This window comes from Prunus dulcis, chromosome 2 (genome assembly GCF_902201215.1).
Source record: "Prunus dulcis chromosome 2, ALMONDv2, whole genome shotgun sequence".
NCBI classification, from domain to species: domain Eukaryota; kingdom Viridiplantae; phylum Streptophyta; class Magnoliopsida; order Rosales; family Rosaceae; genus Prunus; species Prunus dulcis.
Window position 1 is genome coordinate 17,090,097 of NC_047651.1, and position 24,684 is coordinate 17,114,780.

At 36.5% G+C, this 24,684-nt stretch overlaps 4 protein-coding genes across 5 annotated transcripts; all 4 read right to left on the reverse strand.

The window, feature by feature from the left end:
- Window positions 1–2,986: 2,986 nt before the first annotated feature.
- On the reverse strand, window positions 2,987–5,303 carry LOC117618285. Its single transcript, XM_034347878.1, has 4 exons — window positions 4,958–5,303; window positions 3,836–3,994; window positions 3,528–3,595; window positions 2,987–3,321 (listed from the first exon to the last, which is right to left on the reverse strand). Exons 1-4 carry the CDS (start codon window positions 5,301–5,303, stop codon window positions 3,127–3,129), a joined length of 768 nt encoding a protein of 255 aa, XP_034203769.1. The 3' UTR covers window positions 2,987–3,126.
- Window positions 5,304–7,043: 1,740 nt separating this feature from the next.
- Window positions 7,044–10,103, reverse strand: LOC117617540. The gene is made up of 4 exons (XM_034346959.1): window positions 9,171–10,103; window positions 8,170–8,331; window positions 7,825–7,892; window positions 7,044–7,520 (listed from the first exon to the last, which is right to left on the reverse strand). The coding sequence occupies exons 1-4, from the start codon at window positions 9,523–9,525 to the stop codon at window positions 7,284–7,286; spliced, it is 822 nt and encodes a 273-aa protein (XP_034202850.1). The 5' UTR covers window positions 9,526–10,103; the 3' UTR covers window positions 7,044–7,283.
- Window positions 10,104–10,675: 572 nt separating this feature from the next.
- LOC117617541 (DEAD-box ATP-dependent RNA helicase 8) lies at window positions 10,676–16,543 on the reverse strand. The gene is made up of 10 exons (XM_034346960.1): window positions 15,823–16,543; window positions 14,450–14,510; window positions 13,998–14,232; window positions 13,502–13,740; window positions 12,738–12,989; window positions 12,462–12,642; window positions 11,937–12,025; window positions 11,758–11,831; window positions 11,563–11,676; window positions 10,676–11,082 (listed from the first exon to the last, which is right to left on the reverse strand). Exons 1-9 carry the CDS (start codon window positions 16,110–16,112, stop codon window positions 11,598–11,600), a joined length of 1,500 nt encoding a protein of 499 aa, XP_034202851.1. The 5' UTR covers window positions 16,113–16,543; the 3' UTR covers window positions 10,676–11,082; window positions 11,563–11,597.
- A 2,235-nt stretch (window positions 16,544–18,778) lies between these two features.
- On the reverse strand, window positions 18,779–24,404 carry LOC117618605 (acetyl-coenzyme A carboxylase carboxyl transferase subunit alpha, chloroplastic-like). Of its 2 annotated transcripts, XM_034348246.1 has the most exons (12): window positions 24,127–24,404; window positions 23,917–23,985; window positions 22,898–23,334; window positions 22,522–22,596; window positions 22,029–22,136; window positions 21,755–21,915; window positions 21,494–21,608; window positions 21,208–21,362; window positions 20,964–21,015; window positions 20,816–20,884; window positions 20,412–20,489; window positions 18,779–19,893 (listed from the first exon to the last, which is right to left on the reverse strand). In XM_034348246.1, the coding sequence occupies exons 3-12, from the start codon at window positions 23,276–23,278 to the stop codon at window positions 18,874–18,876; spliced, it is 2,214 nt and encodes a 737-aa protein (XP_034204137.1). In that variant the 5' UTR covers window positions 23,279–23,334; window positions 23,917–23,985; window positions 24,127–24,404; the 3' UTR covers window positions 18,779–18,873. The 2 variants fall into 2 exon arrangements, with proteins under 2 accessions (XP_034204137.1, XP_034204138.1); XM_034348247.1 differs by lacking the exon at window positions 22,898–23,334 and having other exon boundaries at window positions 24,127–24,348.
- Window positions 24,405–24,684: the final 280 nt, after the last annotated feature.

Genomic DNA, 24,684 nt, shown 5'->3' on the forward strand with positions numbered 1-24,684 from the left:
GACATCAATGGACATACGACGTTTTTGGGTTCTCTCTCTCTCTCTCTCTCTCTCTCTCTCTCTCTCTCTCTCTCTCTCTCTTTTGCATTAATTTCTTGAGGCATGCATGAAAATCTATTGTGATTTATGATTGCATTAGCATTGTTCTTATAATTTTATTTTGTCTTACAAGTAGTGACAGACAAATGTGTTGATCATCTCTCTTTGTATGTAATTTTTCATCACAGACAAATGTAATGAAGCCCCCACACATGCCTGATATTCACTGCAGTCAATATATCCAAACCCGTACACACACTGAATATGGCTCTTAGGAAAGTGTTGTTGTTATTGACCATCAATCTTATCACACACACACACAGCCTACTTTTGTTTTCATATATGTTCTATGATTCTAATTCTAATCCTAATTCTACAGAAACTGGTCTTTTTTGTTTTTGCCAGCTAATGGAAAAAAGCTCCATACTCGGTGAGAAACCAACAGTGAGTTTTCGGGTTGCTGCAACCAAAAAAAAACCTTCACAAAACCACTGTACATGACATGTCAATTATAGCAAGACCTTTATGATTGATTGCATTGGATGAGACCTGATCACAATGATTCAAGGAAACCACCAGTTTTTGTTAAAACAGCATTTCTCACTTTGCTGAGGGTCCTCCCAGAACCTTCAAAAATAGAAAAAGAAGAAATCTGGCTCCTTGCAAGCCTCCCAGCAATAAATTCATGAGGGGGTACCTTTGAGTCGTAGTTTTTATTCCCCCTCATCATCATCAGTGTCCCCACCATCATCCCCAACTTCTTCATCATCAGCATAATCATACTCTTGGAGGGGTGGGCCTTGTTTGATTTCTAACGACGTACTTTTGACCAATCAGGAATGTTGACAGGTGCTTATTGTTGCACAATTTTGGCTTCATGAGTGGTGTGTTGCTGCTGCTACATCTCCGGCCGCTTCCATAATTGTGACTGCTAGTTTGGGAAAATGGTCATTCAGTGGTTGCATTGGTTTTCTTTGGACCATAACCGCAGCTTATACGTATTATGAATACTGTGTTTTCACTAAATTGATTGCCAAGTTGTGATAAGGACATACCTGTTTCCTGAGAACAAGCTCCATTCCTACAGAGAGCATAACTTTAGTATATATCTGTTACCCATGCAGAAACTGCGAGTCTGCGAGGACACATACCAGTCTAGTGAGCAACATATGAACAGTTACAAAAAACAATGATATATTAGGAAGCAAAATCACAGTAAATGACAAAGGATGAAGAATTAGGAAGCACGATCACTGTCCTATGCTGAAATGAGAAATTTTAAGAAAATGATCATGTTGTCATCAGAATTAAGAAAATAAAGGGCATGCCCTGAATTCTGACTTGATCACTGTAGCAACCGCACCGACAAAGTACCTGTCACCTCGGACTGGTGTAGATCCACGATAACAAGCCTAACTCCTCCGAAGATATCCCTCTACAATCACTTGATATTCATGTTGGGAGACAGAGCCATGGCGCGCCTTGAATGAAGGGTGTCACTGCCTGCCTTAGAAAAACAGCACCTGGGTTTAGGCTAAGGTCAAACATGGTGGTCAACAGAGAGAGAGAGAGAGAGAGAGAGAGTTTGTGTTTCTTGGTGGGAAATTAACAGAGCTCAAGCATTGTGACAAGACTTGGTGAAGAGACAGAAAGTTTTTCACACGTGGGCCCCTAATAGCAAGGTGTGTCCTCTTTTTTTAAAATATAAATAGTATAGCCGCACGGCTATACTTTGTTTTTTCAATTTTTTTTAAATAGCAGCTATACTTATTTTGACATGTGGGAGATTTTAGCAGTCCTTTTTTCAAAACTATAAATAGTAGAGCCGCGCAGCTAGACCTTGTTCTTTTTTTTAAAAACACGTGGCACCTAATGGCAAGGGCGATTCCTTTTTTTAATATAAATAGTATAACTTGGCGGCTATACTCGATTTTTGTCTTATTTTTTTAACAAAAATAGTATAGCCACTCGGCTATACCCTATTTTTTTTCTTTTTTTAAAAAAATAGAATAGCCGCCCGGCTAGACCTTTAAAGTATTCTATTTTGGAGTATCGCGGTACGGCTATACCTTTAAAGCATTCTTCTGTCAGTTTGTGTGAATTGTCCCCTTTTTTTCCCCAATTTTCTCAACAAAAAAAACTTACAGAAAAGCAGTTATTAAGAAAAGTTTTCTTCTAGAAATTATTTAACAAAATCACCACTATGAAAATTCGGATGCTTCTTATAACCAACAAAGAAGTTGTATATATTGTTCCAATCCTCTTTTAAGTAGCAGAAATTATGCTTTTCCCACAAAGTGACAATCCATATTTGATTAGAGTGACCCTTCTTCTTCAATTATATTTTGGAACTTGCAAGAAGTTTAATAATAAGTTACAGAAAAGCAGACAGATAATGTGTCATAAGTTACAGAAAAGCAGACAGATAATGTGTCTAACTAACTACAATGAGCTTATAGCTCAAGCGCTTAAGAGTATTCGAGGCCATGTTCAATTTCTCCCTCTCGCAATTGAAAAGACTCAAGGTGACCCTTCAATACCAAAAACTTTTCTTCTAGCACTGAAATCATATCAAACTTACAAAGAAGTTATTGGAATCTGTCTTCCCCTATTCAACAAGTAGACTCTGCCACTTATCATCTAGTAGCCTTACACAAGATCATCTCCATTGTCCAAATTTGGATTCTTCTCAATTAAGTTCGAAAAATCTAAAACCCAGAAGTTCTGAGTTGCAGGAATTTATACTTACACCACCAACAACATTTCTCCTAGCATTCTTCAATTATGTTTTGGAACTCGCAAGAAGTTTAATAATAAGTGACAGAAAAAACAGACAGATAAACCAAATTCTAACCATTATGTAAAGCTGCATTGTTTACAAAAAGGATTATTATGAATAGAATCAGACTTTACCAAGTACAACAGACAACTCAAAGTATCTCACATTCACATCATCTTTTGTTTGGTGATTTACACTTGTGATCAAACCGCATTATCTTGAAAATGGAGAAAGAGAATTTGCATCATTAAAATCTGTTTTGAGTACGAACTCAGCGATGGTAAGACCATTCTCATCACCTTCAGGCTTCAGAATACAGGGCCAAAGTAAAACAACATGTTGCCAAGTTTACCAAAAGGGAAATTCAGCGCGGCATATGGACCCCCGGACTGGCCAAGCAACCACACCATCTTCGACAGAATTGAAGCGCTCAACAGTGGCTTAATATTTTCGATACTGAACAGCAAGATCCCCACATCACCCTCAATAATACATCTTTCGTCCTGATACACAACAAAATAAAACAAGGAAATTGAACTTCTTGTGATGTTATTATGTTGTAGTGTATGACAGCAAATCTAGTCAGTGAAAAAGAAAAATATTATTTCATGGCACAGAAGAATGGACATTTTCTGCTATGCAAACTGTATTTTGAGCAAATTGGTTGCGAGACCATAACTATGAATAACATGAAATGTTGGGGAAATACCTTCGGGAGAGTGACCGCCTCGTCACCTACTCCAAGAAAAACAACATTCTCTCTTACTTCTGCATAAGCTGCGATGACACGTACCAGTCGAGTGAGCAACATATACAAGATTATTATGAAGAGTTAAGGAATGCCTTAAAATCTTGTGAACCTTATGAGGGTGTCAGCATGCATACATACAGCATAGACAAAGATTATCACAATCTGAGCTCATTAGAGATTATATGCAAAGTCACAGTAACTGTCAAGCACTGAAATGAGAATTCAACCCTGAATTTCAAACAGTAATTCTGTGTTACACATTGTACCTTGAAATCCAATATGGTGCAGATTGATGATCATAATCCTAAACGTCTCCGCAGGTATCCCGACGATCACTTGATATTCACGAAAAAGCCGAGGTATAGCTATCCGACCATAATTGCTTGAAATCACTGAAATTTCAGTGGCCCTGATTTGCTTAGTTCCTAGCATTATTGAAATTGTAAACAAAAATAAACGAGCAAAATTAGATAACGAGAGAATATTAGAACGCAAAAATGTAGGTAATTCATCAATTTTTTAGAGATTTTACGACATAACAATATTAGGAAACACACACCAATGATGCAGACAGATTGGCCAAATTTGTTGCTCTAGCTATAAGAACGCAAAAAGCGCAGCCAATTCCTCAAATTTAAACCCATTTTACAACAACACTAGGAAATACCAATCCTCAAGAAACTTGAAAAAGAAGAATATTGGTAAAGTACTGTGATAGGTTAATTTCCAAATTTCCACATTTCCACATTTCCAAGACAAAAGTCCTCAAGAAACAGAGCCCAAAAAGGCAGATACTTCACCGATAACAAACGATGCTGAGTTTCCCAGATAATTCCTCAAAGTTGAACACATTTTACAACAAACATTAAAAAATACAAATCCTCAAGAAACTCATTAACCCAGCACAGATTAATTTTTTAAACCAAATGAAAAACCATAAACTTGAAAATGGACAGAGTCCCAGTAACCTCCTAATACTGTGATGGGTTGATTTCCAAATTTCTACATTTCCAAGAACCAACTAGAAAGAGAACAAATTCCCAAGAGAAGTTTACAATTATAATCTCGAAATAAAAATTCAGATAATACGAACCCAGAAACAAGATTAATGACAAAGTTAAAACGAACATAAACTTGAAAAAGAACAGAGCCAAATGACAAACGATAATTCATCAAATCTATTGCTGTGGCTATTAGAACGCAAAAGGGCAGATAGTTCATCAAATTTAAACAGATTTGAATCAAAACCCATAAACTTTAAAAAGAAGAGAGCCAAAGACCTTCCAAGTTTATGCCAGAAATATTGAAAAAGAAGAACTTTCCAAGGAACAATTAAGACCCAAATCTTGAAATCTTGAAATAAAAAATGAAAGAAACTAAGTACTTACTGGCATCGACGAGCTCAAAGTCTATGTGACCAAGGGTGACATGACCAGAGAGACTGAGAAAATCATAAGCGGTGGCCTCAAGGAGTTGGTCGTGCATATTACGGATGTCCACTTTAAGATAGAGGATCCCTCGGCAGCGAATTGAGTAGAAGTTCAAAGGTTCCATCGGCAGGGTGAAGTAAATGTTTGGGATTCCGGTACTGGGATCTGTTACGGATATTCCAAATGTGACGCCGTTTGGTGAGACGCAGAGGTCACAATAGCGCGCGCCCTTCTGCGCCTGCATGACGGTTGACACCGCCTGCCTTAGAAGAAAACCAGTTGGGTCCAGGCTAAAGTGATACATGGTGATGAACAGAGTGAAAGAGAGGGAGGGGGAGAGAGAGAGAGAGAGAGTTTGGGTTTCTTTCTGGAAAAGTAGCAGAGAGAGAGAGAGAGAGAGAGAGAGAGAGAGAGAGAGAGCTAAGGAAATTGAGATTCTTTTGGGACTGGATTGTGTGACGAAGACTTGGTGAAGAAACAGAGGTTTTTAACTACTTTCTTGGCGGGAAAGTTCTTCTTGGACGGTCTGTTCTGTTTGGGGTTTATAATTTTACACTTCCTCCCCGGTGGTTTTTAAGAATTTCAGATTGTTTCCATCCAAGTTCTTTTATTTGTATTCATACCCCCCTAATTCACGCACTGGGCTGAGATTTCCAATAGTTGTCAAAATCAGATACTTATTATATTTACATTTTCTGCCCTGTTATTTCAAGAATTTTATATGCTTTCCTCAAAGTTCTTTTAGTTGCAACGGAAGCCCCATTTATTGGGATAATTAGATATAAACCCAATTCCAGTAGCAATTATTATGCCACTGACTATTATGTCAGATGTATTAATATGAGTAAATATTATACTTTTTCATTCCCAATCTGCCCCTAAGTATATATATACAAGCAATAATTTAAATTAGAGGGGAGAAGAATTTCTCTCACACACACGACTATGATGTTATAGGGGTTCAAACCTGGAACCTCTGGTATGCAAATCAAGGCATTTTTCATTGGGCCAGAATTCGTTGCAGTCTACCTCAAAGTATATAAATGGTTAGAAACATGATTTTAAGTCAATACTTATGATATTTAATGCTATTGGTTATTATGATTTGAATTTCTTTTCCTAAACGGCAACTTCAAATATAGAATAGTGTGAATTTCCAATCTGCACCTACAAAATACATATTTATTTAAAATTTTAAAATAAAATTTGAAAAATAGAATGTGATTCACAAAATTACAGAATATGATTGTCTGATTTATTTGAAGCTGAAAACAGAAGATTCATCATCACAACATCAAACCTACATAGAGAAAAAAAGAGTGTGTTTAGGGAGTGTAAAATATGGTTAAGAGTAAGCTCATCCATAAGGTTGATAATTTAAGGTTTTTGTAGATATTTATGCTTGAAGTCCTTGATCAGTCCATTAATTTTGGGGCCCCCCTGCAAATTGGTTGGGTAATTGAAAAGAGAGAGGCCCATTTTTTATAGTTGGGCTTAAACAAATTTAAGGAACAATAAATTCAATCTTTATTTGTTTTACTAACTCTTAACTCAATCTTGCATGAAATTCAATCTTTATTTGTTTTACTAACTCTTAACTGGTCAATATTGCATGCTTAGAGTAAACTTCTTTTGGGATGAGCTCAAAAATTGTGACGGTTAAATTCATTACAAGCCAACTGACGGTTAAATTTTCATTTTCTGTTGTTTCAAGAATTTCATATTCTTGCCATTGAAGTTTTTTTTTAATTTTATTGCAGGCTTGCAGCAATACCCCTCACTTACCCTGACATTTTCTCGCACGGACTCGAGGTCATGTTCAATTTCTCCCTCTCGCAATTGATAAGCCTCCACAAACTTGCAAAGAAGTTCTTAAAGTTGTAAACAGAAATGTTTTCCCCTATTCAACAATTAGACTCTTGCCACCTATGATCTAGCAACAATCATCCTCACAAAGTCACAATCCTTCACCACCACCAACTTTTCTCCTAGCATTATGTTTTGGAACTTGCAAGAAAAAGCAGACAAAAAATTCAACTTCCAAACCAAATTCTAACCATTATGTAAAGCTGCATTGTTTACAAAGGATTATGATGAATAGGATCAGACTTTACCAAGTACAACAGACAAATCAAAGTATCTCACAACTCACATCATCTTTTGTTTGCTCATTTACACTTGTGATCAAATCACATTATTTTGAAAATGGAGAAAAAGAATTTGCATTAAAATCACATTAAAATCTGATTTGAATAAGAACTCAGAGATAGTAAGACCATTCTCTTCATCTTTTGTGAAAAACCGCATCATCTTCTGAGCCCGCATTATCTTCGCCAAAGTAAAACGTTAGGCTTCCAAGTTTACCAAAAGGGAAATTCAGCATGCAAGATGGACCATTGCACTGGCCATACAACCACACCATGTTTGACAGAATTGAAGCATTCAGCAGTGCGTTAGCCTTCTCGGTACTGAACTTCAAGAAAAATCGACCCGCCACAGGAATCCAAATAACACAATCCTCCTGATACACAACAAAATAAACAAGGAAACTTTTATCATTTATGTGATTAGGAAATTGAACTTCTTGTGAAGTGTATGACAGCAAATCTAGTCAGTGAAAAAGAAAAATGTATGAAATTGAAGGATGGTGTCGTATTATTTCATGGCACAGAAGAACGGACGTTTTCCGATGAGAATCAGAACCAGAATTTGCTTAATGAATACTGTGTTTTCAGAAAATTGATTGACAGACCATAACTAACATATTTGGCAAGCTGTCATAAGTTGTTCTACACTACGAATCACAAGTAAGGTTGGGAAAATACCTTCCTGAGAACAATCGCCTTATCTTGTCCATGAAGTACAACTTGCTTACCCATTACGCTTACAGTAACTGCAATGACACGTACCATACCAGTCTAGTGAGCAACATATACAAGATTATATATATGAAGAGTTAGGGAATGTCATAAAATCTTGTGAACCTTGTGAATGTGTATCAGCATCCATACATACATCACAAACAATACATCACAATCTGAACTCATTAGAGATTATATGAAAAGTCACAGTAAATGACAAAGGATTGTGAAGCATGACACTGCTATCAATGAGAAATTCTGAGTAAATGATCAACATGTTCAAACAGTAATTTTTGTTACACATTGTACCTGTCATCCCAAATCGTTCTCGCGAACTGAGGATAAGAACCCTAAACAGCTCCGCAGCTATCCCAATGATCACTGGACGTTCTTTTTGGAGCTGAGGTAAAGTTATCTGACCAAACCTCCTTGAAAGCAATGGAATTTCAGCAACCTTCATTTCCAGAGTTGCTAGCATTTATTGAAAATATAAACAAGAAGAGACAAGAAAAATTAGATAAGGAGAGAATAATAGAACACAAACCAATGATGCAGACAGATTGACAACAATCCTCAAGAAACTGATAAACCAAATGACAAATTTAAAGTTAAAACTTGAAAAAGAACATATCTCCAAACCAAATGAAAAAAGCTAAAACGATGCAGATACTTCACCAAAAAACGCAGACAGTTCCTCAAATTAAAACACATTTTACAACAAATATTAGGAAATACAAATCCTCAAGAAACTGAATAATTTTTTAAACCAAATGAAAACCCATAAACTTGAAAACGAACAGGGTTCAAGGTTTGTGTCAGAATATTGGTAAAATACTGTGATGGGTCGATATCCAAATTTCTACATTTCCAATAACCAACTAGAAAGACTCAAATCTTAGAATCTTGATGTTAAAAAAAAAAAACAGATAATGCGTATTGACAAAAAACCTCAAGGAACTGAAAAACCCAAAAACGAGATTAATTGTTGGAACCAAATGACAAACGATGCAGATAATTTCATCAAATCTATTGTTGTGGCTGTTAGAACGCAAAAAGGCAGATAGTTCATCAAATTTATACAGATTTCAAACAAAACCCATAAACTTGAAAAAGAAGAGAGCGCCAAAAACCTTCGAAGTTTATGCCAGAATATTGGTAAAGTAGTGTGATGGGTCGATTTCCAAATTTCAAAGAACCGACTAGAAATATTGAAAAAGAAGAATTTTCCAAGGAACAATTAAGACCCAAATCTTGAAATCTTGAAATAAATAAAAAATTGAAAGAAACTAAGAATATTGGTATGTACTTACAGACACTGAGGAGCTCAAAGTCAATGTTATCGCGGCTGATATCACCAGAGAGACTGAGAAAATCACCACCCTTGGCATCAAAGAGTTCCCTGAACAGCATATAGTAGTCCAAGCCAAGGCGGACGTTCTCTGTGCAGCTAAAAGTGTAGAAGTTGGAAGGGGTCAACTGCAGGGCTAAGACGACGTTTGGGATTTCAGGCGTGCGTCCTTCCTCAGGGTCACCTACGGCTCCTACCAATGTGACGTCGTTTTCCGTGATGCAAAGCTCGACATAGTGGTCGGGGCCCAGCAGCATGAAGCATGAAAGCGCGTGCCTTAGATAGGAAGCACATGGGTCAAGGGTAAACTGAAACATGGTGATGAACAGAGAGAGAGTTTCTGTTTCTTGAGGGAAAAGTAACACAGAGAGAGAGAGAGAGAGAGAGAGAGAGAGAGAGAGAGCTAAGGAAATTGAGATTCTTTTGGGATGAGAGCTCAAGGCATTGTGACTAGACTTGGTGAAGAGGAAGAGGCTTTAAAAGTTTTTCTTGGGCGGTTAAATCCGTTACAAGTTAGCTGGCTGGTTTGGTATTTCATTTTCTCCTGTAATCTGTTTGGGGTTTATGATTTTACACTTCCTTCCCAGTGGCTTTGAAGAATTTCAGATTGTTGCTATTAAATTCTTTTATTTGAATTTCATACCCCCCTCACTCATGCACTGATCTGAGATTTCGAGCAGTTGTTGAAATCAGATCAGTCACAAATCCTTGGATTCTTAGCGCCCGGAGTTCAGACAGAGTCACTCTGCCTGCTCCTTATCTTTATATTTACACTTTCTACCCTTTTGTTTCAAGAATTTTGGATGCGTCCCCTTAAAGTTCTTTTAGTTGCAATGTGAGATTTGGTCAATCTTGGTCAAGCTCGCTATACCTTTTCACTCTTCTTCTTCTTCTTCTTTTTGGGGGTGTGTGGGGGGTCGGGGTGTTGTGGGTGAGAGGAGTTACAATGAAAGGGATTTTCGTATAAAAAAAATAAAAGGAAAGGTTTGAAACTCTTGACCTATGGCCTTGTCTTAAGTTTTTCTTTCATCTTTTAAACAAGCAATATTGGAAGATAAAGAAATCAAACCTAAGACCTCGAGTGTGAGGTAAAAACTCTTAATTACTTGAACTACAAACCCTTGCTACTTGATCTCAAGACTAACCCATGGTCCCCAAAGATTATTTGATCCATGGTCCCTCCTCTATCACTTTTCGCAGGTGGTGTTTTTTTGGTCGAAACTTCTCACAGAATTTTGTTGGTTGTTTTACTTGCATAGTTAAAAACGGCAAGCATTTTAGCGAACCCTAAACATTCACAGTTACATACTCTTCCACTCCTCCCCTTTTAGCAGAGAACTGAAACTCACCCCAAACCAACTGATACCATCCATCCATCCATGGCTTCTCATATTACCACCAGTCAATCACCCGGCCACATATGGCTCCAATGCAAAATCATGAACTTTCAAGAAGGCAAATCAAAGATATAGAAGGGGCGAGCAAGGGGGGATGACAATTCAACCAAGTCAGATAATACATTAACTATTTGAGAGCATGGAACAAGCTGGTCAAGGCTAAGGAAAAACATAAACAAAAAAAAGAAAGCAGAGTTTTATTTCCCCCTGCTTGCACAAGCTATCCTTCAGAAGTTCAATGGCGGCTAAACCCGAAAAACAGCAAGTTTTACAAACCAGTCTGTTAATAAAAACAAAGGCAGTTCTGCACTGGACCCAGCATCTATCTGGTACCTATAGGCCAACCTAAGAACTCCCTCAAGGTCCAATTAAAGTTTCAGGACTACGAAAACAGAAGCATTTCAAGGGACGATGCATCAGAAAGTATTTCCTCCCATCAGAGATATAGCTTCTTGTATGGAGAAGGGTCCATCATCCCTAAAAGCAGAAAGGAAAACACACATTATCCATTGCATAAATCCACCCAAAACTTTAAACAGTCAATTCAGACAGATATATTACTTGGTAACTCGGAACTCCAAACTGTTTTAAAGCATATTATTCAAATTTAGCAGAACCTTTTGAATCTTTATAAATGCATATTTCATGCTTCCCCTTTTTAAAAAAAATACATGGCAGCTTTAGTAGAGCATAAATTGATCAAGTTCCATTAAGAATTCCCAATTGATACTCTGAGAAGTTGATAGACGGGAATGTCAACACGAACTAGGTCCACCATTCTCCCCCACCCACTTCCCCTATTTTCCACACAACATATAACAATACATTGCATATACCATAGGACAGTATGAAATGCACGTGCTAACATGAAAATAACAGAATTAGAGAGAGAAGTCAGGCATGCTTAAATGCACTGTTAAAAAACTAGTTCTTAAGCATCATGTACCCAAACCTTACCATCATTGACGACACAGCAAAGTTTCAACCACCAATCACCGGCAATAAATTGCCTGATCGATATGGGGAGGAATTTGCTTTATCTCGGTCCCAAGTTCTTGCTCAATTCTATACCTGCAGGAACAGAATATATTATAAATAACGAGCCCCCATTATATTGCAGAAAATTTGGATTTGGAAGAGAAAAGTACATACAAGTTGAAGCGGTCTTCATAGGTGATCAAATTCACAGCTAAACCAAGGTGTCCAAACCTTCCAGATCGACCAACCTGCATGTAAGATAAATACATAAAACAGCACAGAGATAACTTCAACATGTAAATACTGCATCAGCTTTCTACTATTTATTTCTGCAAAGACTGTTTCTTACGCACCCTGTGAAGATATGTCTCTGAGTTCTTTGGAAAATCAAAGTTAATGACAACATTGACTGCTTGAATATCTATTCCTCTTGTAAATAGATCTGCAGTTATGCCCCCAAAAAAAGAGGAAAAAGTTAGAGAAAATCTCAAGAATCTATTTTTTTTAATTACACACATCAGGAATCTGTCCATACTACATACAACTTAAAATGAAATGAACAACTCCGAAACACACAATTGAACTGAGCATGATATATTAAGATCAAGCAAATCACATACAACACGAGTAATAAAAGAGTTTATCACATGCACTATTTTTTTCCTCCATCATGATCTAAGAGTTTATCACATGCACTATGTTTTAAAGGATCCACCTAAAAAAATATACATTTATTTAAAAACTTAAAATAAAAATTTGAAATCACTGGAATGTACATGTGATGGTGCTGAAAGAAACTTATGGTTCACAAAATGGGAGGGAAGAAGGGAGATAGAGAAAGAAAGAGAACAAATCACCGGAAAAAAAAAAAAACGTACCAGTACAAACAAGATTTCTGCATGCACCATTACGGAAGTCATGAAATACTCTGTTACGATGGTCTTGCAGCATCTTTGCATGGATATAAAAACAAGAATAGCCAAGTTCTGTAATTTTCTTGGCCAACAACTCTACCCGATTCACAGAATTACAGAATATGATTGACTGATTTATTTGAAGCTGAAAAACAGATCCATCATCACATCCATGAACCCCGCAAGAAGTCAAAAAAATAATAATAAATCAATACACAAAAACTACAGTTCACATCAAACCTTAGAGAAAAGAGTGTTTAGGCAGTGGACTTTTTGTCTCTCCTCGACAAAGGCGTAAAATTGTGTAATACCCTTTAGTGTAAGCTCATCCATAAGGTTGATAACATAAGGTTTTTGCAGATATCTATCCTTGAAGTCCTTGACAGTAACAGGAAATGTTGCTGAAAACATCAAAATTTGTCGATGTGAAGGTAAGAAGCGGATCAGCTGCTCTACTGAAGGTTGAAACTCCGGGGACAAAAGCTTATCAGCCTGTCAGACATTGACAAAAACATCATTAGATTATTGCAGCTCATGATGCTAAAACCAACCAACTGTGTTCACCTCCTCCACTGCATACACAGATACACATGTGACGTGCACACAGACTTGAATGAAGATGGGGGAATCTGATCTTGGTATCTCCCTTTTACAAGAGACATGGAAATACCGATTGGGATATGACCTGGCCACCACACTTTAAGACACTTCTAATAAGTCAATTTTAACTAGTAAACCAAAAATTCCAGGGGCATAAAGATACCAACTAACATAAGAATGAAACAGGTTGCAAATGCGGATCAGGGCTTGACTAATTGGAAATTCAACTTACTATTTAACCAACTAATTGCAAGAACATCTACTATAAAAATAGTTCTTAAAAGTGGAAACCTAAAACCAATGCAAACAAAAAGAGAAATAAGGATGACAACATGCACCCAACAACTGTTGGACAAAATTCTTTCAATACGTAAATTTAATGGAAGTTGGGGATAAGTATTTACCTCATCCATAACAAGCATAGAACAATCTTTCAAGATGCAAACACCTTTCTTTGCAAGATCTAAAATTCTTCCAGGAGTTCCGACAAGCAAGTGAACTGGTTGATATAAACGCATGATATCATCCTTTAAGCTGGTACCTCCGGTTGTAACCATAACTTGAATTTGCAAATGCTTCCCTAGCTCCTTACAGACTTGTGATGTTTGAAGAGCCAACTCGCGAGTTGGAACAAGAATAACAACTGCAGAAGAAAACACATATCAACACAAAAAGGACAATAATGCAACTACATAGAAATAAAATCCTACATCTGCCTCCTATATATAGAACAGATTGGGAGCATTTATACCAGAACTCTGTGTGTCTCAAGCACTTAAGTAGTAAAGATTTCTATAGCCATTCGAGCAGCATAAAAAACTAAAGTGCCACAATAGCCATTATCTTTTGATGGGGCCTAATGATGTGCCGGAAGATGCAACTCAGTGGTAGAGAACAAACCTTGTATTACATTGTTATCTTGATCAATTTTCTCCAACGCAGGGATGCAAAATGCAGCTGTTTTCCCCGTTCCATTTTTAGCTCTAGCAAGAATATCACTACCAGTTAAAGCAATTGGGATACTTTCTTCCTGAATAGGGGATGGTCTTTCAAATCCCTTCTCATAAATTCCCATCAGCAGCTCACGTTTCAGAAAATAGTCCTCAAACTCGTTTCCTTTAGTTGCAGTTACATCCTGAAGGAAATCATTTGTAACCAGATTAGGAAATCACCAGTCATTATTATTTTTAACTATTAATCATTCATTGTGTTTATAGATGTGAAAACAACTTGATCTTAATAAACTACATAACAGTTGAATGATGCACCCTTCAAAATCTATACAGAAGCATCACATTAAAAATATTGGTACCCATGATAAAGAATTATATAACAAATAATACATAACGAACCTCTGTTCTGAAACGAGTATCAGGTGCTGGAATATTTAACCTCGCCTTCCAATCATGCGAACTGAAAAAGATAAGTAAAACAAAATAAGATACTATGTAAAGCATGAATCATAATATGTTGAAAAAAAGGAGGGAAAAAAAAGAGACAAGTATTAATAGATGGACTGTTAACAAAATATGTTACCAAAAAAGCTTCCCTGACAGGTATAAATACCAACAGCCAAACATCTAACTTGATATTTACAACCTCCTTTATAATTTATAAAATCAAGGGCTACATGGAAACTACTCCAATGTCAAAAATTACTAGAAATTTATTCGGGCAATATGACTCCTAAATAAATGCAACGTAGAATCAGCCTTCAATTATACAGAATTAACAAACCCTAGTTTAAAAAAATTTAAATCACACTATCAACTACAATGATTTAAAAAACAGCAAGAATCTTGGTCGAAGAAACCCATCTGAAGAACTAATTTTCAATTAAAAAATGACTGTCATACTAGTTTTGGCGGTTATTTTTTTAAGCACTGTTTTAGTGGTTTTACCCAAATAAGAAATTCCCCCTTACTGTAATCACGTCTTTCCATCTTTAGCCCATATAGATCAACACATCCTGTGAGCTATAGATAGTTGAATAGTTATTACTTATTACTATAACCACAATTTTTGTCAATAGAACCAGAAAAATGCTTGTGGGTCTTCAACCCGACTAAAATCCCCAAGGGCACGTGTCGAGGCTCCAATCCGAATGAACAGGACAACGAATGCAAGGTGGCCCCGCAGGAGTGTATGCATCCGTGGGGAATTGAACACGAGGCAAATGCTTCCTGAAGCACTTATCATGACCCGTCCTACCACTGGACTAACCTCACGGTCTTATGTGGCCCTCATTAATATTTGAAACTTTTAACATTGAAACGCCAAAAGACAAGCACAAAAGAGATTTTTTTCCAAGTTTCTTGAAATACAAGTGGAATCCAAACAGGAATCAGATAAGTTCCTCCACGCGTCGAAATATCCATGAGAGGTCAAAAGCTAATAAATTAGTGACACCTCATTAACACTAGATGAGAAAGCAATTTACCTACATTTCCAAAATCAGAAAGTTTTCTCATACTCCTAAATGTCTTATGCTACACATGTCGCATATCACACTGCTAAACACCTTATTCAACATGGAACTTCAAAAGTCCTAATTCTTCTGCACAATATCCTGATTCCCCTAAAATTATCATTACATCCAAGTCTTCAACCAAACCCATTTCATCAAATGGCACAGTAACACAAACAGATTCATAAGCAACCCATTTTTCCCACCGCGATGAAAAACCAACCATAAAACATACATTTTATGAAAGCAAACACACACCTCGGGTCGACAGCTTCCGACTGCACTGTCTTCTCGACCTCATCAACGGCCGAATCAGCACTGGTACTCCCACCCAACTGACCTCTCCTGAGCCACTGTTGTTGTTGCTGCTGCTGCTGTTGATGCTGCTGTTGCTGAAAGTACTGCTGATGATGATGGTTCGGCAAAAGGTTCCTCTGTACATACTGTTGCTGATGCGGCGGTCGAGACTGAAATGCAGGGTTTGCATTCATGCCACCACCTCTCCCAGCTCCGATCCCCGGAGGGTACCTCCCTCTGTTACTGTTCATCACTACGATTCAAACCCTAAAACCCTAAAAAAATTCTAAAATCTAAAACAAATGAACAATTAAAGGAACGGAACTAGGGTTTCTCTGGGCCGATAGATCGTAACCGTAAATCGGCGAAACCAAGCGCGAATTTAAAAGGTTTTCTGCACTTGATAACGAAATGAGAGGAAAATTGCTAAAAACGAAGATAATAAATGAAATCAAAGCTAGGGTTTTGGTAAATTGTGAGAAAATCGGGGTGTTTCTGTACGGATCTTGAGCGTAAATGAGTGTCTGAGCGAGAGAAAATTTGAAGGGCTTGTTATTTTATCTCCAGAGAAAGAGAGAGAGAGTATTGAGAGCTAATTGTTGGATTGGGAATCCATGGTCGTCTTGTGAAACCTCCAGAGAAGAGAGAGATGACGAAACTGCTTGCTCTAACCGTCCTATTTGGCTAAAGCTAGGGCGTCATATATGTTTATGTTTATTTGCCCAATGGCCCCCACATTTTTCTTATATTGCATTAGACCAGACTTTTTTTTACTTTTTTTTAAGTAACATGAATTATCTGGAAGGCTTGTTTTTGTTTGTTTCTTTCAATCTTATCCGTTTCATGGAAAGTGTTATGAATTCACCACTCTTTTTAGTCACGCATTTTTAACCAAGTAAAGAATTCAAAATCATATTTTTTCTTCTCTAATATTCCATTTTCAAAGAATTTCACTATTCTCATTTTTATATATAATGAAAAAGGCAGAGAATTGTGAAACATTTAAAATACCAGAAAATGTCATTGATTAATGCAAACATTAAGAATTAAAATTATTAATTAAATAAGGACAATATGGTAAATTCACACAAAAATCAGATAATAGATCCTATTTGTATGGAACACAACTATCCATTATCTTTTTTAATTCAAAAATAAATTTAAATTTTTTTAAAAATGCCTCTCGCATGCGTGGAAGAGCATGCGAAGAGGCGAGTTCACCATTATATGCATCCCACCTTCCATATTAATTACTATTTTTCTCTTAAATATATATATATATAATTAATTAATATTTTCTCTTACAAAAAAGATATTTGTAATCCAGTTTTTTTAGTATAAGGAATTAGAGGAGCGGGGTTTACACAAATATTCATTGGATGCCTGAGTTTTCGAATATCTACCCACATAAATGGAGGTGGAAGAGCTCAAACAATTAAGTTATACCCCACTGACTAATAACGTGTAAAATTTGAAGTTGATGAGGAATAATTTAAAAGTGTGCATAGCACTTTTTTTAATTTTTTTTATTAAGAGGAATAATAATTTAGTAGGTTTTGCATCTAGCCGCGGTGGCAACAACACTGCTAATTGGGCACCTAGCTACGGCGGCTGCAATGCGTTTAGGGGAAGTTTTGGATATTTCTGGATCGCTTAAGTAGTAAGATCTATTTACTTTTTACAATGAGTGGAAAACATTAAATGACGAGTTTAATAGGATGTGGATGATAAAATAACACATTTCTCCACCCATCCTTGCTTAATAATGCCACTTTTTTTTAAAAAACATAGTAAAGCTTAAGTATAGAGAGATAGCTTCTTTTCTTTTCTTTTTTTTCTTTTTTTTTAGGGATTCTAGAAAATTTAGGGGAAGATTGGCTACCCTCACCACTAGCGTTAGGGCAAACTCATAAACTTTAGCCGAAAAGACTTACACATGGCATCTAACTGCCAACTGTCATCGATATAAATTTATGTAGAAAATTACAAATCGCGCACTAATGAGAACAACACCTAAATATTCAATCTTATTAAGTTTGTTTGTGTAATCAAAAGATCGGGTCGGATCGATCTTACATATTAAAATAATTTAGAGATCAGTATTAAAATAGTCAAATGGTACTTTAAACCTCTGTGAATATGAAAATCTGCAAAAATATTTGTTGAAAATCGGTACATTAAAAATGTGACGTGCATGTGATGTTGCTACACTAAAGGGCAAGCCCCAAAATAAAACAAGTTACATTTTTTTAGAACTTCAACCCAAAAGGAAAAGTTGAATGATAAAGAAATTAAATGATTACTCATGCTGTGTCATATTTCCACTATGAGTGTTTTCTTTTCCTTCTCAAAAAATATGGAAATATGTTCAGCAATATCAAACCCCTTTGTTCTTTTTATGATATCTGGGGGGAGATTGGACAATAATAGTTTAGGACACTAGCACAAGTTTTGCTTTCTCCTTGTCATAAGGGGAATTTAATCATTTATGTATCTGCAATCATGCAAGATGCAACAAACATAAACAATATGCAAAAGTCATTAGTTTAGGCTAATTGGAAGGAATTATGAGAAAGTGAGATTTCCAAAAGTGACATGTTGGGTTAATTTAATATCAATGCACCATTATTGTTATGCTTCATTGCGGTTAGTAGCAGTTTAGGGGTTCATAGGAAATTATTTAAAAGATAAGATTTAATTTTGACAACAAAGTTAAAATTAATTAGAAATATTAAATAAAAATTAAATATTTGAAATCCCCAGATGCAAAATCACTCGTCCAAAAATGGATTGTTTGCCAAATTGCTACTGTTCAAGAAATTCATATGTAATATATGTGCTTCTTTGGGCATTTGTGTGTGTGTATATATATTTATTATTATTTTTGGTTAATAGGTGTTTTTTTAATATCACAAAATTTGACAAGAGTTCAATTTTCTTTTGACCAAAATCTTAATATCATAAATCGAAGATCATGAAAATGTATAACAAATTTACAAAGCCCCCCCTCTCTCACTGAAATTTGCCATTTTCAGCACTAATCTCACCTTCTGCAACAGTTTCCTCAGGAAGGTCCAACTCCACTGTCAAACTCTTAACCTTTTCTTTTAGTGCCTCTACATCCAAAGTGGCAAGAATCTCCTCCTTTATTTTTGCTTCTGCTTTTTCTATGTCTTCTGAACTTGAGCCTTTTGCTATACCAGCCTTCAACTCCTCTATTCTTCCACTAATACCAGCTTCATTTATTACTCTCTCAATTTCCTCATAAATCTCTGTGTTCACCTTTTCTATTTTCTCCTTCAACTCTGGAGGTGCAGTGACCCCATTTTTCTTGGTCACCCCAACAACCTCCAAGTTAGCTGACTTTAGGACCTCCACAAGCTCTTTCTTAACTGCCTCTACTTCTTCCATCAACTCCTTATCCACTGGTTCCCCTTTGGATATCTTTTCTTCAGCGTTCTTCAAAAGTTCCATCTTCTCTTTGAGCTCAGCTGGAACTTTCTGATTAATCTCAGCTTTCAGTTTCTGTTTTCTTTCCTCTTTCTCGATAAGCCTGCTAACCAAGTTCAGCTTTTCAAGCTTCTGCTTTAAGCCAAGGTACGCCCCTGGCTGCGATAGATTATGGTTAAACTCCTGCATTATTTTATCAACTTTCTCCTTCAAATTACGATTAAGGGGCTGACTTGATGTGTCTTTTGAGGCTTTTGATAATTCCAACTTCACTGATTCGAGTTTCTCTTGCAATCCCATTGAGATAAATGCATTGGTCATCTCCTTGTCTACATCTTTCTTCAGCTTCTCAATTGCTTGGGTTGTTATCGGATCAGATGGTCCCTTTGCTTCCAGGATCTTCTTTTTCAAATTCTCAATCTCCAACTCTATGTCAGCAGCCTTTGGCATGTTAACTTCAGATGGTTTCATGTTGCGTTTCCGTTTAGGTTCCACTGGAATGCCCTCTTGAAAACCTCCAATTGACCGGAATTTAAGCCTCCGATGCTGCAGCAATTCTTCTGTGTTCATGTTTTCCAATTCCTAGGCACATTTAGTATAGATGTAAGGGATAAATGAAGTGAAACCACCTATGATTTGAGGACACAAATAGTGTGGTGTCTGACAAAGACATGGGATGTGCAAGTGCAACACATGATACAAGGCCATATCATGTCTATTTTGTGTGTAATCTATACTTGAGTATATATCTTATTTGTGAAACAACCATATTTATAAATAAAAAAACAATTATGCAAACAGTAACCATGTCTAATTTTATTCAAAAATTGCTCAACAACTTGATGATTTTGCACTATTTCGAAGAAAATCAAAGTCTAATTCTAAGCATAAGTACTAACATGTCTGGACTGAAAGGTCTAAATCACGTCTCATTATGGACATCAGAAATTTATTTATGAAAGAATTTTGTTGGGGAATCCGAAAAAGCAAACAGAAAGGATAGTAAAAAAGCCAAACTAATTAATACAAAACTATTTAGAGGGAGGTTTTTTCTTTTCATTTTCTGCTCTCTCTACGAGAAGATTGTGAATCTAATTTACCTTTATTGCCTGTGTAATTGTGATCTTAATTTGTTGGGAAGTCCATGCAGGATCAACATGTGCGCCACCAAGAGGCTCCTGTAAACAACAGCCACAGCATGAATAATAACACGATAAAACCCCATATACTGGCTTGTTAGTTTTTCTTCAATCAGTATTGACATATTACAACTAAACAAGGTCTCAGAATCCCAACTTCGAGATCTTATAATTAAGGTAAGCATTTGTTTCCAACTGCATAACTTTCCTACGAAATCTGAACTTGCAGATGCATTGAAATTTGAACTGATAAAAGTTAGTGGTACATTTCTTTTCAAGTACCATTGCGGTTATAAAAATATATTTTCACATAATATTGTCATATTATTAAGAAGACGCATGAATCAGATGGGAAAAGCACTTACAGGAATGACCCCATCAGCGATCTTCAGTCGGTAATGCTCTTGAGCTGTTATCCTTAGTTTTTCAGCTGCCTATACAATTTTGGAACTACATTATGATTAAAAAAAGGCCTACATCCCAAATAGACTCATCCATCAAATTTTATAATACCTTAGGAGCTGCTTGGGAAGATTTCCACAATATTGCAGCACATGCTTCAGGACTGCTCCAACAAACAAAGGCACAAGAAATGTATTACAGAAATCATGGCATGAAGTCTCTAAAGGGAAGAAGATCAAAACTCGAAGCACTTTGATGAATTAAACGGGCTCCATTCTAATGTTCGGTAAATTTGTACTTTTTAAATAATAATATTGGTGAAGTGGACACAGCGAAGGAAAAGAAATGCCATCACCTTGCAACATAGAAAGCAGAGTTCTCCAGCATAAACAGTTTATTGGAACAAGCAATGGCTAGAGCTCCACCTGAACCGCCTTCTCCGGTTACAACTGTTACAACGGGCACTTTCAGACCAAACATAGTCCTCAAATTATGTGCTATTGCTTCCCCCTGCATAAAGCAAAAGTGAAAAAGCTTATTCTATGGTAACATGTGAACAAAGTAAATAAACGATCCTTGAAAAAGAAAAGGTGAATTAATTATGGGAAATTTCAAATGAAGTAGGAAAGTTGCAGACTCACTTGACCAAGTTCCTCAGATTTTAGATCAGCAAAGGCCCCAGGAGTGTCAACAAATGTAATAATGGGAAATCCATGATGATCGGCATATTTCATCATTCGCAGAGCCTTCCGATAGCTGTTTGCAAAGTAACTCTAAGTGAACAGGGTTACATTGCATGTTTTTGTAAACAACCAAACATTGGGTGCACAATATATTCTAAATGCTTTGACTGTTATGCACCTTCTTGCTATTAACCTGATCAAAGTATCCTTGAAACGTACCCATGTGGAGTTGGCATAGCAAAGTTGCGAGCAATGTTTTCCTTCGTGTTCCTACCTTTCTGATGACCTATGAACATGTAGGACTTTTCATCCATGCTCCCAATACCAGTCACAATAGCTGGATCATCATAGCCAGCACGGTCTCCATGGAGTTCCACCCACTATAACAAATTTTTTTTGGGGTGGGGGTGGTAGGGGGAGAGAAGAAGCTAGATTATTATTATCATATAGTCATACAAATAGAAGTCATAATATGATGTAGTTCACCAACTACCTTCTCTGTAATATTCAAAATATGATCAAGAACTGTTGGTCTGTTGGGATGTCGAGCGATAGATAGCCGTTGGATTGGTGTCAAATGCTTGTATAAATCTTTCAGGGCCTAAACTTAAAGCAGAGAAGAAGTTGAATCACATTATTGAAATAATATCAATAAATTCAATGAAGTATTGAAATAGTTAAATTAGTCAAAATCTTCTCAGCAAAGCCCAATACTAGATCAAACACTCATGCTGAATTTGAAATCATTTCAAACAACTTAAGAAAGAAATAAAACTTTAATTACTCATATACAGCTCATGCAATTTCACCCAGAACTATTGCTTTTAAACTAGACTGCAGCATTAGGGTTAATTCAATATGCAAATATTTTGCCCACAAATAAACCTTCTTTTTAACCAACACAAAATGATCGCATACTCATGTGAAGTGACTCTATAAAAGCAACTTTGACATAAAATAGGAATTGCCGGACTTGTATATTCTACCTGTTGATACTTGTTCTCCAATGCAGCAATTTGATCACTGAAATCCAGACCAGTTTCATCAGCCATTCTACGTATCTGCAAGAGAAGGATTGACTAAGTTCCAAATATTTGAAAATGAGCTTATGGTAGAATGCTTGTGCCTTGTAAATGCCTCATATCTGCTTCTCTCTAAAATGCATCCTAAGGTAATTTTATGAACTTTGCCTCAGAGAATGCCTTCATTTCTATGTTGGAATATTAGGATTTATTCATGATGTTAGACAACTCCATCGCCTTTCTTGAATACTCAGCATCAAATTCTCAGCAAACTTATTGAAAACCAACATCTAAGAAAAGCAACACAAGTTAAAAATCTGCTATGATGAAAGCAACAGACCTCAGTAATCTTTTTCTCAAGATCAACAAGTGGTTTCTCGAATGGTAGGGTAACTTGCTTTGGCTTCTCAGTCAGAGGCTTGAAATGAGACAGGTAACTCAAGTGACCACTGCTGATGTTCGGATCAACATCATGAGGCCATGGGTAATCATACTGCTTCCCCTTTTTAATTTTCGCAGTAACACGAAACTTGTTCCTGTTTCTAATCCTATGTCCTTCCAAATCCTTGGACCAGATTCCATCTCCCTTTCTAAATGAAATTCTAAGTAAGTCACTAGCAAAAAGGTCCTTTCCTGAAAATCGATGGAGTAATTCTGATCCATGATCTTCACCTCCGTTTCTTCTTCCACAATTTCCAGAAATTAATGATAGGGTGGTCATCTCAATAAACAAGTCACTATCAATACATCACCAGCAAATTTTTCACATGCTGCACTCTGCATTTAGAACCCCAATGAAACACTCAGAAAAAGCAAGTTTCTGTTGAAATTAAAATTGAACAAACTAGCACATCAGAAAATTTTGATATCCATTCACCTCCTTCCGATTTATTACTACTAATGAGGGCAACCGGCTCTATCATTACAAGTTATTAGCTAAACGAAGGGGAACCACCGACAGTCACAAACTAAGCTCATAAAAGTTGAAGACAACTAAGAAATATTTTCGAGCGCTTTTAAAGTATTGCTCAGTTGTTTCATAATCAAGAATGCCTTTCAGAAATTTAAGTAAAAGGGGACCTTGAAACGTCACCAGAGCCAAATATTCCTTAATGAAAGAGCTACAACCAGATACAATTGGCAAAGCAGGTAGTTTTTAAAGTTTTAATACAGCAATCAGATACAGCCAAGTTTAAAAAGCAATAAACAATCACCATTCATCACCCAGTTTTTCTAGATAAAGGGCTTTTAAAAGTTTCAAACTTTGGATATAAAAGTGATTAATTAAAACCTCATCACATCACCAATAAATAAATAAAAACCACATCTTCATTAAAGAATTCAAGTTCATGATCTTACCTCAATACCCAATACTACTTAACTCCCAAGCATGATAAACTTCTGCTTCAAAAGCTTGAGCATTTTGACCTGAAACACAATTGCCAGACTCTCATAATCAGGATTCAAACAAAGAAAGCAAAATGATACAACCAAAACCATCCAATTTGCTTTCTTTTTGTTTTTGCTCAGTTTGCTCAGAGACCAAACAACAAATAAGCATATGGGTACCTCAGAAACAGAGCTTATGGCCCTCCAAAGTGGGCAACAAGAACTGAAATGGTCTTGAGGACCAACAGTTGAGATGAAGTTTGTAGCAAACAGTTTTCAGAAAACCAAAAACTAGGAAAAAAATTAGCAAAATTGCTATGTTACTGTGTTTTTCTGTTTCCAGTTTTTGGTTGGTTTGCAAATCCCAGTAAACTGGGAGAGTGGCATTAAAATGAACAGAGCGCAGGTCTGGAGGGAGGTGTAAGAAAGTAATTGGAAGGTGAAAAGCACGTGCTTTGAAGGTGGATTGGATAGTGTGTGTTGTGCTACGTGGAGAAGATAGACACATCGTCTCAGCTCAAATGAAGATAACTCCGACCTATAGCAAGGACCCACCAAAGTCATACGTTCATTCCTTCTTTAGTACTTTTTTCTTTTTCTTTTTTAATCAATAAAGAGCAAAATCTATCTTGTAGTAACTACTTGTTTTTTGTCTCACCCAAAACACGAGTTTTAATTTCAGATTCTAATTTCTAAAATGATGATTATGCACTTCAAATGGTTAAAGTCCATAAGGAA